Source organism: Grampus griseus, assembly GCF_964374135.1.
Source record: "Grampus griseus genome assembly, chromosome: 15".
Lineage (NCBI taxonomy): Eukaryota > Metazoa > Chordata > Mammalia > Artiodactyla > Delphinidae > Grampus > Grampus griseus.
In genome coordinates this window covers 21206372-21221307 of record NC_139009.1, presented here as the reverse complement: position 1 = coordinate 21221307, position 14936 = coordinate 21206372, and the positions used below count along the sequence as shown (strand labels likewise).

The following is a 14936-nucleotide window of genomic DNA, read 5'->3' as shown; positions in this document are numbered from 1 at the left end:
GTTGATGCTGGCCATTGGCCAGAACACTTACACATGGCTTCTGCTTGTGGCCTGGGCTTCCTCACCATATGGAAGCGAGGTTCCAACAAGATACAGTCTCCTGAGAAGGGGTGAGGGAGAGAGAGCGCAAGAGCCTGGCAGAAGACATGGTGGCTTTTATGACTTAGCTTTGGAAGTCACACAGCATCTCTTCTGGCCCACTCTATTGATTGACGTAGGAAAGCCCACCCTGGTACCCCACCTCTCAATAGAAGGTTGTCATTGTCACAGTGTGAAAAAAGCATGTATGATGTGATATATATTGATAGTTATCTTTAGAAATTATCATCTGTTATATTGTACTCTGCACAGAGTTGGCACCTAGTAAATGCTTATTGAATGAATGAATAAATGAATGAACTCTGGTCTTTAAGGAAATTGATCTCAAAGGGAACTCTACTCAATACTCTGTGATGACCTATATGGGAATAGAATCTAAAACATAGTGGATATATGTATATGTGTGGCTGATTCACTTTGCTGTACAGCAGAAACTAACACAGCATTGTGAATCAACTATACTCCAATAAAAATTAATTTTAAAAAACGTAATAGAAAAAAGAAAAATTTTTAAAGCTTAACATTCTCATAGATGACTTCTAATCATGATAACAATGTAAATTCATGCTTTAAGATATTCCCTCTGTGCCACACACAAACCATTGATATATAAATACTAAAAGAGACAATGAAAATATACTCACAAGCTCAAAAACAAGATAAATAACTCCACAGATCAGAAATGGAACAGAATCACAGAGATCCAGCCTTGGGTGTGCTGTACTCCAGTCCCAGAAGCTGGCATAGGTGTGTGGAAGTTTGCCTCCCATGGGTAATGGGCACTGCAAGTGTGCCACTCATAGGAGACTGGAGCAGTGCCCAGGCTAGAAACCAGAGATGCTGGGCTAAGGCTTCCCTGCTAAGGAAAAAGAGTGGAAGAAGCTGCTATGCCTGCTGCTTGAGGCTATAACATATAGAAAGCTCCCAACCTGCAGAGACAGGAGGACAGAGAGCCTGCCTCTGATCAGGAAGAAAACCAAGCCAACTGATGACTTAGTGACTGGATTGGCAGTTAGTGCCAGTACCCCCCAGAACAGGAACTCTCTGTTGCCGACCTAACACCTGGCTCTGGTTTAGAGACCCTTGGGGACCTAGTGGATGCAGCTGTAAAACCACTAGAAAGGCAGGGATAAACCTGATTGGAGTGCAATGTGCAGACTCTCCAACTCACTGCGAGCAGAGTGAGCCTGCAGATGAAGAAATGTACTGCTGCTAGAGATCCAGCAAAATCAACAATCTGAAGAGAAATTTGCCCAAGATGCAATTCAAATAATAAAACAATGCAAGAAGACTTTAAAATAAGTATGATTAAGACTCTCATTCTTTAAAAAGGAGAAGAAATTGTGAAAGAAAAACAGAAAAACAGTCTGTGAATATGAAAAACAACCAATTAGAAGTCCTGAAAATGAAAAAGTCATTGAAAAATTGTTAAAGCACTCATTAGAAAGATAAACATCAGACATGAACTGAAAGAGAATCTTGATCAATTCACCTGGAGGTAGAAAACTCAATTCACCTAGAAAATAGCATGGAAAGAAAAATAGTTTTAACTGTTAAAGAGGAAGTTAGCAGCCTGAGAGGCTTCAACATGTGTCAAATTGGAATGAAGGAAGAAGAGAACGGAGGGAACTGAAGAGAAGCTATGTTAGAGGGAAAACTGCAAGGAGTTTTCTAGAACTGAGAAAAGGCATGAGCTCTCAAAAGATCAGAAGTGTGTTAAAAGTACCGCATAAGATAAATAAATATAACTTTCTGCTAACATACATTTTAGTGGAACTGCATAAAATCAAGGGGTTTAATAAAGATAAAAATATTTTTACATAGCCAGAGGAAAAAGGATTACATGCTTGTAAAAGGGGAAAATGGAAAAAACCAAAGTGTCCATGAAAAAGAAAACAGATTTTGTTTAAACTGTAGCATATATCTGCAGTATGGAATACAGTGCAGTTTTTTTAGAAAGCTACATATATCAACACAAATTTTAAAATGTTAAGGTGAAAAGTACAATGCTAAATAATATATATGGAAGATATCATTTAACTTCTTTAAAGAAAACTACTGGAAGCAAATAAAGTAAAATTTAATAAAGTAAAATGTATTAAAGGTGGGTGGTAGGTACATGAGTGTTTGTGCATTATTTTTCATGTTCAAGATTTTTCATTAAAGAATAGCTGTTTAAAACGTTTTTAAAAACCAGAAGAAATTGATATTTCTGAAAATAAACTATCCAACTCAACACAAATATCCCAGTAATGAAGATCAATGCAAAACTTATAAAAAGAAAAAAGAAAGTGGCCTCACAGTATAACCCACACAGACTGAAAGAGAGGGTCTATGGAAAAGATGGTAAGGGCGGGGCTGGGGGGTACATGGTCAAGTTAACGAAACACATGCTCCTGGGAAGACTGACACCAAGAATGAGCAGACACTGTGGGATGATTTACAGGCACCAAGAAGGGTTAGTCCGGGCACATTCAGAGCAAGCACAGGAAGGGATATACCCATTCTTAGGAAGAGACAGTATGTGATTAAACTGTATTAGAGAAAAGACAAAATTTGGTTATAAGCTTTCTAAGTCAAAAAGTATCATATAATGCATCTAGTCCAGTGAATTTTCAGCTGCCAATCCCAGAACCATAAAGGTTCCCTGGAGATGCTGGGCGGGTACCTGGGGGATGAGGAAGCAGGGCTGCAGCCCCTCACCCCTACTTCATCCAGAGGATTTTTTATATTCTAGGAGGAAACTACTGATCCTGTCCAAGCCCTACATTTTACAGACTTTATGTGACTTGGGGAAGTTTCCAGATTTAGTGAGTAGTGGAGGTCTCTGAACATCAGCACATTGCTTTTTCTGCTGTATATCAGAGCCTCTCCTACTCTGCTTCCATTTGCTCAAGCAAAACAAAAGAAATGAGTGGTCTGCAAACTAGTAATATGCAAAAGGCATTATGGCCCAAGAGAAGCCTAAAAGAATTTAAGTGTGAAATTTATGGGTATGATTTATACCAAAAATCATTGGCAGTGGCCCCTTCCTTTCTTCTTTTCCTGCCTCCTCACTTCCCTTATTTCTTTTGTAAAACTCTCTTTGTTCCTCCTTACTCTTTACTATGAAAATCATCACAAATAAGGAAAAGCTGAATGGGCAATACAGTGAATACTCATATCCTCTCCACCAAAAAAGTTGTTAACATTTTGCTGCACTGGCTTCCCCTCTCCCCTGTGTGTATTTATTTTTGTTTTGGTTGAATTATTTGAAAGTTGTAGGCATGATCCCTCACCCCTAAATACTGCAGCTTGCATCTCCTAAGAGGAACCACAATACCATTATCACACCTAGGAAAATTATCAGTAATTCTATACTGTCATCTGATATTCAGGCCACATTCAAATTTCCCCAGTTGTCCCAAGAATGTCTTTTATAGCTTTTTTGTTGTCATTGTTATTATTGTTTTATTTTATTTATTTTCCTGAGCCAGTATCTACCAAAGTTCCCCACTGCATTGGTTGTTATGAAAAAGAAGGGAGACATCGCCTAGAAAAACAGATCTAATCTAGAAGCAGACCCAGTTACTTATTCTCACCACAGTTTCTTTTCTTTTTGTATGTATTTCAGGCTGAGATTCTGACCAGCCTTGAGGTCAGTAGCCCCTCGGATGCTGGGAAGGCTGCGTTGGTGCTCATGGAAAGGGGCTGCCAGGTTGTAATCATCACCTTAGGTGCTGAAGGATGTGTGATGATGTCACAGAAAGAACCTGTCCCAAAGCACATTCCCACAGAGAACGTCAAGGCTGTGGATACTACGGTAGGTTTTTCAATTTCAGAATCCTTTTTGTCCCTTGAAAATCGTCATTTAGTAACTAAGATACTGTACCTGAATTTTTGGATCATGCGGTAGAGGCCCTTAGAGGTAATATGGGGGAAGCGGACAATCAGGCAGGAGAACTGTATCCTAACCTTTTCTAACCCACTGTAGGACTTTATACAAGTCACTTAACCTCTCTGAGTCAGTTTTCTCATCCATAAAATTGGAATATCAGTAAAATTATAACCATATTACCTATATTCATTCATTCATTAAATATTTATTAAATACCTATTATATGCCAGTCATATATTAGGTGCATATATATAGTGATGAACAAGACAAAGTCTCTGCCCTCATGGGGCCTAGATTTTAAACAATAAACACATCGCTGGGTCTTACAAGCCTCTTGTGTGGAATGAAATCACAAGGACCACTGGTTATTATATTGTAGTAATAATAGCATTACTACGTGCTTACTGTGTCTCTTTCACATACCTCTCATTTAATCTTTACAACAACCATATGAGGCAGGTACTATTATTATCCTCATTTTACAGATTTAGAAACTTGCTCTAGATCCTAATGTAAGGAAGTAGCAGAGCTGGAGGTTCAAAACTAAGACACTTGTGTGAGGTGCTATGTTAAGGACAAGCAGGTTAAGTGGACAAGTCACGGCTACAGAGCAGGGATGAAAAGGAAACAAGTTAGAAAAAGGCTCAGGGTTCCTCTAAAGCTGGGGAAGTAAAAATTATTTGCTTATGGCCTAGACTAGAAAAGTAAGTAAACATCAAGGACAAGAAATTAGAGTTGAGGAAGAATAAAAATTTTAGAGTTTTTACCTATAAGAAACTGACATATTATTATTTATAAAATATGTTTATTTCTTTGCTTAGAAAAGACTTTAAAATGTGGGTCATTTATCAAAAAAAGAAGCCTAAGGGCATCTGATGAAGTTTTAGTTAAGAATATGCATTGAAATAGATAAGTGCAAGGAATGCTTTATTACATGAAATTACATCCTGATTGCCTTTGTGTGTGTGTGTGTGTGTGTCTTTTTTTTTTTAAGTTACTTACTTATTTATTTTGGCTGCGTTGGGTCTCCATTGCTGCATGCAGGCTTACCCTAGTTGAGGCGAGCCGGGGGGCTACTCTTCGTTGCAGTGCGTGGGCTTCTTGCTGCGGTGGCTTCTCTTGTTGTGAAGCACGCGCTCTAGGCACATGGGCTTCATTAGTTGTGGCACACAGGTTTAGTTGCTCCATGGCATATGGGATCTTCCCGGCCCAGGGTTCGAACATGTGTTCCTGCATTGGCAGGCAGATTCTTAACCACTGCACCACCAGGGAAGCCCCTGATTGCCTTTTAAAATGTGTTTTATCAGGAATTTGATAAATTATACTTGGCGATATTATTCTCATCATATTTATTTATTTCTGAAACCGTTAGTTTTTCTGTTTTGTCAAGGACAGTAACCTGAATTTGAGAGATTCCTTATTAGTTCTGAAGTCAATCCTGCATTAGACTAAAACTATTCCAGGTCCTGAACTAAAGCAGAAGAGTTTGTTCTTCTTTTGCTAAAAATAAAACGAAGGGTCCTCATGAAGCTATTGGACCTCTGTGACTGCGCAGAAGTGGCTCAGCCTCTGCTTTCAAAGTCTGTGTCAGTCACGACTCCTTTTGCTCATAAGCACCAGGAACACAACTCAAACGGCTTACACAGAACAAGGGATTTATTTGGTGCACATAAGTGGAAGGTTCGAAGGTACGCAGAATGCAGAAGCTAAACCGTGTCATGAAGACTCACTTGCTCACGCTCTCTCTGTCAGCTCTGCTTGCCTTTTGGTGGGCTTTGAGCTCAGACAGGTGCCCTCCAGGTGGTGGTCCCTGGCAGCACCCTACTCACACTGTGCCTCACATCATGCCCCCATCCCCAGTGTCAAATAAAAATCAAAGAACTCTCATAAGAGGATGGGAAATGGATACTGATAAGAGTAAAACCACCCATGCCCACCACAGAACACTCATGTAGAAACGCACTGCTTGGGCATAGGATTAAATGATGGAGAAACTGGCCTTGGAACTGTTCAAATTTGAATCAGTAGTAATAATCCTCAGTAATTTCATGTTGAAGGATTGGATTTCACAGATCATGATGGATTATAACTTTGAGCATCTTATGTACAGCGATGTGCACCAAGGAGGTTTTCACACTTTGCTGATACAGTTTTGTGCTCTTTCATTTGGTTCCTTAGCACTTGCAGTTAATTTCTAGGTTTCAGGAAAGGTGAAACACAGTGAGAGTTCAGAGAGAACAGATTGCTTAATGCTTGGAGGCAGGAGAGAGAAAATGGGATCGGGAAGATCAGGACGCTGGATCGGGATCAGCAGGTTTTTTCTGTAAAGGGCCAGATGGTAAAGTTTTAGGCTTTACAGGCCATATGCATACATGCTCTGCTACAAATACTCAGCTCTACCGTGGTAGCATGAAAGCATCCACAAACAATTTTGTATGCTATTGAAATTAAGTTAGTATTAATCTAAACTAGATTAAGGTGTTAATTGGAATCACCAGTGCAATCACTAAGAAAAGAACCAAAAAAAAAAAAACACCTAAAAGAAACAAGACGATTAAAATGGTACACTAGAAAATATTTAACAAAAACAAGACGGTAATGGAGGAATAGAGGAATAAAGAAGCTACTGGAAGATATGCTATTGTAAACTGGGATAAAACTAAGACAGGAAGATATGAGATCCAGGAAACAGGTGATGCAACTTAAGAGAGAAGTCAGTGACGATGAAGGAAAGTTCCAGGACAATAGCTATGCAGGAAGCCCGTGCCCCGTCAGTTCAGAGTAGAGCAGGAGCATGGCGGGCTCTGGAAGGAACGTCTCCCGGAAACAAAAAAGAAAAAAGGAAAAAGAAAGCAATAGTGGAATATCCAGATATCCAGTGTGTTTGAATATGCACAAAGATTTTTAGCTCTTGTAGAATTTGAGGATGAAGTAGTAATTAATATGTAGAAAACTGAGGAAATTTTTAAAAAAAGCAAATTTTTTCCTCTAGGTCATCTGGAATCTAAGGGGAAAAGGTATGGTTAAGTAAATATAAATTTTGTACACCACATGGCTATGAATGCATAGTCATAACAATGTAAATGCCAATTATTGATTTAACCAAAAATAGAGATTATAATCATACTGTGAAAATGGAAAGATAAAGTGAGTGTGTATTTGTGTGCACATAGGGGAAGATAAGAGAATTAAATGCTCATCTTCCATTGTTGGAATTCAAGAGATAATACCTAAAACAGATTTTTTTAAAAGACAACAGTATAAGCATACTACCAGAAATAGAAGATAAAATCAGAAGAAACCAGTAAAAGAATTTAAAGTATTTGCCTCATAGAAATAGGAGTGGAGAGGGATGGGCCATTTACACTTTAAGCTTTGTCTTTTTAAACTATGAATACAGATGGCTTCGATTTTTTTTTTTAAGGCAAAACACAATGAGATACCAGTTCACACCCACTAGAATGGCTATAATCAAAAACAGATACTGTTGACTAGGATGTGGAGAAATCAGAACCCTCAAACACTGCTGATAGGAATGTAAGATGGTACAGCCACTTTGGAAAATGCTCTGGAAGTGCTTCAAAAAGTTAAATTTAGAGTTACAACAGACTCAGCACTTCTACTTCCAGGTATATAGCCAAGAGAAATTAAAAAAACATATGTTACACAAAACCTTATACACAAATGTTCACACAGCATTATTCATAATAGCCCCAAATTGAAAACAAACCAAATTTTCATCAACAGATAAATGGAGAAACAAATTGTGGTATATACATATGATAGAACATTATTCAGCCATAAAAAGGAATACTGATACATGATACGGCATGGATGAACATCCAAAACATTACACTAGGTGAAAGAAGTCGGATATAAAAGGCCACATACTGTATGCTTCCATTTATATGAAATATCCAGAGTAGGTAAATCTATCAAAACAGAAAGTAAATTGACAGCAGAGGCTGGAGAGAGGGTAGAATGAGGAGTGACTGCTGATGTACACAGGGTTCCTCTTTGGGCTGATGAAAATGTCCTAGAATTAGATAGTTGTGATGGTTGTACAACCTTGTAGATATACTCAGAACCACTGAATTGTGCACTTTTTTAAGGGTGAATTTTAGGGTATGTGTATGATATCTCAATTGAGAAGACAAAGGACAAACAAAAAGAACAAAAAGGCATTTCACTAATGAGTGGATACTCTCTAGATAAAGAATCTTCTACTTAATTGCTGTACTGAATCTACTGACTGGGCGCTTAACATCCCCCCAGTGGAAGCGAGGTGACACAGGAAACAAGGGTAGTTATTTTCTGGGTGTAGTCTCCCTCAGCTTTTTCATGCTGTCTTTCTCCTCTCGTCCAGCACTCATTATTAAAATTCTTGCCTGTCCTGCACACAACTGTTCAGCTTCTTCATAAGTCTGGTAAAGAGGAGCTAATTCACCTGGTGAGTGAGGAACTCCCAGGGAGGCATTTTCTTCTCAACAGATGGGCTCCTTCCCTTTCCTGTCAGGAGGGTGTCACTTGCTCTCAGGCAGTTTGTAACCTTCTCTCTTTTCTCCTCCTCATCCCTTATGACGTTACACCTTCACAAAACAATCCTGCTGTGCAACCTAAATATAGCCAGTTTTTATTTGCCAATCATACTGGCATGGATGGTGGAAACCTCTTTAGTTAGTTGGCACGTTGTCCACTGGAGACAGCCTGCCCTAGCGGGAGCCATCGCCTACTCTACGCTGTGCCTCTGCAGACTGCTATATCCAGTTTTGCCTCAGTGTTAATAGTTGGATATATCGCCTCTATTTTTACATCTGTTTTTCCCCTTGTACTAAAGTGAGATGGTGGCAGTAGCTGCAGATGTCCTCGGCTCAGTTTGGAAGACATGACAGATGTGTCTCTTCTCCCATCTCTGGCGCTCATGTCCTCACTCAAGTCCTTGCAACCTGAAGGTCAGGGGCTTTGCCTTCTTGTGTCCATGACTGCACTGAATATTCGCTCCATAGTCAGAGTTACACACATATAAGCATGGTGACACTTTAGGATTACTGTGATAGTGTGATATATTGTAACCTTAATTATCCTTGGCCTATAAGCTCTGTAAAATTCCTGATTTATAAATTTCCTCATGTAAATGGTTAAGTCCTAAAGTCTACACTGACACTCTTAATTTCAAGAATTCAGCCCTTAAGCTAAATCTGTCTTCTCAAGAATCACTCACTTTGTAATAAATCATCACAATTCAGGATATGTAAAGCCAGAGTAATCAAAGGCAAGGGGCAGGGGGGACTCATTGTCCCTATTTTTTATTCCTCTTTCTTTCTATCCATTGCATTTGAGTCGTGTAGTATTCACGGTTATTGGTGAGGCATGAGGCAGCATCAGCCCAGCTGCATGGATGTCCCCAAGGGACAACTTGGGGCTGGAGAAGCAGCTCCAAACTAGAGACTGCACCAGTAGGAAGTGGAATCATTTCAGTCCCAGTTGGCGTGGAAGCACTCATGAGGGCAGGGTGATTGCTGGGGCTGGTGGATTACCCACAGTTTTCCAAGGTAACTCCTCCTTGGTGTATTCCCCCCATCCTGGGGTCTGGCCTTCTGCCATCCAGGCTGCTCACAAGCATAGGCTCCCATTAATCCACTTCTGAGGTACCATCCAGAATGACAGTTCAGTCATCCAACATCCGAAGTGCCATTATTTGCATCTTGGTGTGACCTTCCCCCCAGCCTACACCCTCTTCCCATCCCCAGCCACCTGGCCACTGGAAAGCCAAACTAATTTTGTCAGATGTAAGTAGAACGATTGAATTTAGGTGCTCTCAAAAGATGTTTCTCAACTCCGGCAAACTCAGACACTGTTTCCTGCTGAGCCACAGTCTTGCTGAGAGGACTGAGTACTCACCAGGTCTCCCATGGCACTGCCAGAGGTAGTCTTTGTGACGCTCCTTAAACTGTGGTTCCCCAGCAAACCATTCTTTCTTTCTCCCACCCCCTTCTTTCTGATCAACATGTACATTCCTTGCATTTGTTAATAATTGGTGGAGTTGCTGAGGGGACTCTGTAGCTCAGTAGCCATTTTGTCCTTGAATAGAGATTTTGCACATTTCTGTCCAGAAGCTTCTGTTATAGCCAAAATGTTTGAGTGCCCCTCACTGTTGATTGCCAATACTTCAGAAAGGGTTGGGCCATAAAATACAGTGGGTAAAGAATGATAGAATCTTCGGTGCCAAAGAGGTAACTATAAAATAATAAGACTAACTGTATCTCCATATCAATTTATTATCCAAGAAGTGACTGTTGTTTCCTTCAAATTTTGACTTAGGAGAATTAAGTATATACTGATACTGCCAATACTCAAAGTACCTTGCGAAATGCTCTTTTAGAATTGCTTTGAGAGCCTTCATCACCTTTACCCCACCAGTCACTCTATTATTTTTTTTACTTTCTACTCATGAAATTAATACATGGTTAGTGTTCAAGAGGAGAAAAGAGCAGACAACACAGAAAGGTATAAAAAAGTCCGGGGCCTCCCTGGTGGCACAGTGGTTGAGAGTCCGCCTGCCGATGCAGGGGACACAGGTTCGTGCCTCGGTCCGGGAAGATCCCACATGCCGCGGAGCAGCTGGGCCCGTGAGCCATGGCCGCTGAGCCTGCACGTCTGGAGCCTGTGCTCCACAACGGGAGAGGCCACAACAGTGAGAGGCCCATGTACCGCAAAAAAAAAAAAAGTCAGATATTCATGATCCTATCACTTAGATGTAACCACTGTTAACATTTTAGTGTAAATCCACCTAGATTTTTCTATGCATAATTTTGAATATCTGTACTTTGGAATATCTGTTAACAGCAAACTTGAATATTTGCAACAGCAGAGGATTAATGTGTGTCATTATGGGAAGGCTCTACATCCCCAAAAATAAATGAAACATTTCCTTAGAATAAAGTAAGTAGGCAATTCACTGAAGAAGAAATACGAAAGATAAAGAAATGAGACACTGTTCAACCCTATAAGAAATTAGGAATGTGCAAATCAAAATAACAGTGAGATTCCCTTCATTGCCCATCAGGTCAACAAAAAATAAAGACTGATAATGTCAAAGTCCAAACAAATTGGAAAAACACATGCTCTCATATAGTTCTGGTGGGAGTATAAATTCATAGAATGTTTTTGGAAGGTAATTTGACAATACCAATTTTTAAAATACGTTTTCCCTTTGACCCAGTATATCTCTTTCTAAGAATCTGTCCTACAGAAGTGTTCACATATATAAATATTTGTACAAGAATGTTTATTTCAGCTTTGTTTGTAATAACCAAAAAATCGATTAGACAGGTCTACATAATCATCAGTAGGAGAAGGTCAAATGATAATAGTATGGTACCATTGATTTAAAAATAAAATAAAATAAGCCTAGCTATCTGTAAGTAAAAGTATAATTTAAAATCCAAAACAAACAAAACCACCAAACTTTCCCATTACTCATGGGAAGGGGAACAGGATGGGGGATAGGAAAGTGTTGAAAAGGAGGACCTCTGCATTCTGCTCCATAATCTTCTGAATTGTTTGCATTTTTCCATAAACCTGTATTTTTCACGTATTACTTTGAAATTTGGAGTAAAGATGATTTGGGGACATAGCAAAAAACTATTTGGAGCCACATCTAGCAAGTAAGATAGGTGATATCCTTTCTCAAAGGGCAAACTGGGCATTATTTTCACAAAGGAGCCAAATTAGCCACTGTTCACTCTTGATCTCATAAAGAACCTCTCAAGCTTTCCCAAACCTCTATATGTGGAGGCTGAGTAGCCCTTTGACTTAGGATGACCTCTGAATGGAGAGTCCTGATGCCAAAGAAATAGATCCACATGGCTTTCAGATCCACAGCACTTCAGCCTCTGTAAATCTGGATATTTCACTACACACTTTTGACAGTTTTTTTCTTAATCTTTCTAAAGAAAAAATTTCCCTCAAAAACATGTTATTTTATACAGTTTCCTTTGGAAATATCAGAATAAATGTCAAAGCTGCACTGTTTCTGTTCATCACTCAAATGCACGGCAGGTCTTCAGAGAAACTTCACTCACGTTCAAGTTTTCTTTCTGAATGAGTCTGTTGATACATCTCGGTTTAACTCTTAAACCCTCATTCTCTCAACTGATAACAGAATGAATGAGCTAGACTTTGGCTTTGCCACATTTCTTGGTCTTTGGCTAATGAATGACCTGGAGGAGCTATAAAAGGGGCCAGGCTGTAGGAGATGCCTCATGTTGAGGTACTTAATATTTCATGTACTTCATCGTACATATACCTCTGATTTGAAACAGACCTGAATGGAAGGGCTCATGAGGGATGGAGGAACATATGTAACACAAGCCCTTGGACTGAATTGTGCTCCCCCTAAAAGTTATATGTTGAAGCCCTAACCCCCAAAGTTACTGTATTTGGAGATAGGACCTATAAGGAGGTAATTAAGATTAAATGAGGTTATAAGGGTGAAGCCCTGATCCCAATAGGATTAGCGTCCTTATAAGAAGAGACAGCAGAGAGTTCAGTCTCTCTGTATGTGCATTCAAAAAGTTCATGGGAGCACATAGCAAGGCGGAGGCCTCCTGCAAGCCAGGAGAAGAGGCCTCAGAATGAAACTTATCTTGCCAGCACCTCGATCTTGGACTTCTAGCCTCCAGAACTGTGAGGAATACATTTCTGTTGTTTAAGCCACCTAGTCTGTGGTATTTTGTTATGGTGGCCCAAGTAGACTAACATATGCAAGAAAGCAAATCAGCATGCTTCAGAAGTGACCTAAAGTGAATGCTGGAAAATCAGCTGTTCTGTGAGAAAATAAGCTGAGGCAAACTAACAGGATCAGCCTAAATCACCTTTTTAGTGAACTATCTCAAGAGTTTTTCGTATGGTTCAACTGTAATCATTGGTCCTGGTGGCTAAGGGCAGATGATGTCCTGGGTTCTAATCCTGATTTAACTAATAACTAGCAGACAGTTTGGGGCAAATGACTCATTATGTCTGGGGCTCAGGTTGTGCATCCAAACATGATGTGTCTGGAGTGGGTGATCTCTGAGTCGTCTTCAACCTCTGAAATTCCTTGATTCTTACAGATTCTTGGGGACATAAGGATCCTTTGGCTAATAATGAAAAGCAGGGCACTACTCTAGGCCAGGCATTGTGCTGGACTCTTTATGCATTTTCTCACACACTCAGAACAACCCTGCAAGACAGGCTAATGCCCACTTTAGAGAGGAGGAAGTTATACCCGCAAAGGTAAACAACCTGCCCAGAGTCATCCAGCTGGTAAATCGGCAGAGCCAGGAATTGGTTCTAGGTCTGTCTGCCTGTCTGCCTGACCCTGACATCCGTGTCCTCCTTACCACACCCTCTTGATTTGGTGGCAGTCTGCCTAGCGTCCAGTCTCTTCTATTTGGCATTCCAGCACTGACTCCTTGCCACTTGTCATGCTATAGGCTTCTGTAAGTTGCTCCATTTCTCTAGATTTTCAGAAGCTTCCACTCTTGCTTTGTGCAGTACAGTGCAGCCTCACTTAAATGCAGTAACTCATATATAGTCTAAGAACAGTGCCTGGCTCATGTAAGCACTCAGTACATCTTAGCGCTCATTAGTAGGTCCCCATGTGCCTAAATGTTCACTTTACCTGGATATCTGTGGGGAGGTGGGGCGGTGGCATAACCAGGTAGCACGTACCAGGAGCTTGCACTACTCACCATCACACAGGGTGGATATGACCTTGGCTCTGTACATTACTGGAGAGAAACCCAGGTCCCACTGCCATTCAACTCCAGCACCTTCCTGTACAGGGCAAGGAGCAGGACTGCACGGGTGGCAATGTGGCGGGATGGTGCCAGGCCAGATACCAAAGGTTCAGGCACAGATCACTTCATTCATTCTTGTCTTTGAATGATCAAGGAAGAGAGGTGCACCACTCCTAGAGTCTGTAACAAAAATATCTTTTCATTAAACTTCTTTAAGTAAGGGTCTGAACCGCTAACTAGAGAGGCTAAGGAAAATGTAATTCTTTTTTTGATCTTCCCAAACTAGTTCTCCAGTTTAAGGAAAGAAAAAACACTACTCTTTCGCTGCCTAGCAAACTCCTACCCATCCTCAAGGTCCAGCTCAGAGAGTTATTTTTGGGCAACCCCAATGCTTAATACAGTGCTTGGCATATAATAACAGGTCCTCCTGAAATAACGAAGAGTTCCAGTTCCTTCTGGGAAAATAACTAGTATGTGTGTTACAGTCACTTAGCCTCACTGAGCTCCAGTGTTCTCAGGGCACTAGAAGATCTACAGGATTCCTTATAGTCCTTCAGTGCCACACTGAATGTGCCAAGGGAAACAATCAATCTCAGATACAAATGCTCTTTTTTAATGATTTGCAAACAAAATAATTACCCAGTTTCCCATTTTTTTTTAACAGTTGTTCACAGTATTTTTATTTGTAATATTTACAAATAGTTAATTTGTAAAACAAAAAATAACCTAAATGTCCATCCAAGTGAATGGATAAAACAATTGTGCTATGTCCGTACAATGGAACACTACTCAACAATAAAAAGGAATTAACTATTTATACAGCAATAAAATAGATGAATTCAAAATAATTACACCGAGCAGAAGAAGCCAGACAATAAAGAGTACGTATATCATGATTCCATTTATATAAAAGTCTAGGAAACACAAATTTATCTATAATGAACAGAAGCAAGCCAGTGACTGCCTAAGGACAGAGCAGGATTGGGGGAGGAAGCTTTGGATTACAAAGGGTCACATAGGCACTTTTACCCAGTTTCCCATTTTAAAACATATCCTAGGATTGTTTTCCCTGGAGTCATAGAAAGGCGAGGCCAGAAAAAAAAAAAAGAAAAGAAAACTTACAGAGGGTAAATGACACCTCTGAAATTGGCATCATAGAATAAAGAAAATCCATATCC

The 14936-nt window shown here is 40.0% G+C and overlaps 1 protein-coding gene across 5 annotated transcripts in view; it reads left to right on the top strand.

The window, feature by feature from the left end:
• The window catches only part of RBKS (ribokinase), a 73995-nt gene that overhangs the window by 37477 nt on the left and 21582 nt on the right, over positions 1-14936 (top strand). For all 5 annotated transcript variants that reach the window (XM_082671829.1, XM_082671827.1, XM_082671826.1 and 2 more), the window contains one exon: positions 3713-3901. In XM_082671829.1, coding sequence (XP_082527955.1) covers positions 3713-3901 — 189 coding nt within the window. The remainder of the gene's footprint in view (positions 1-3712; positions 3902-14936) is intronic.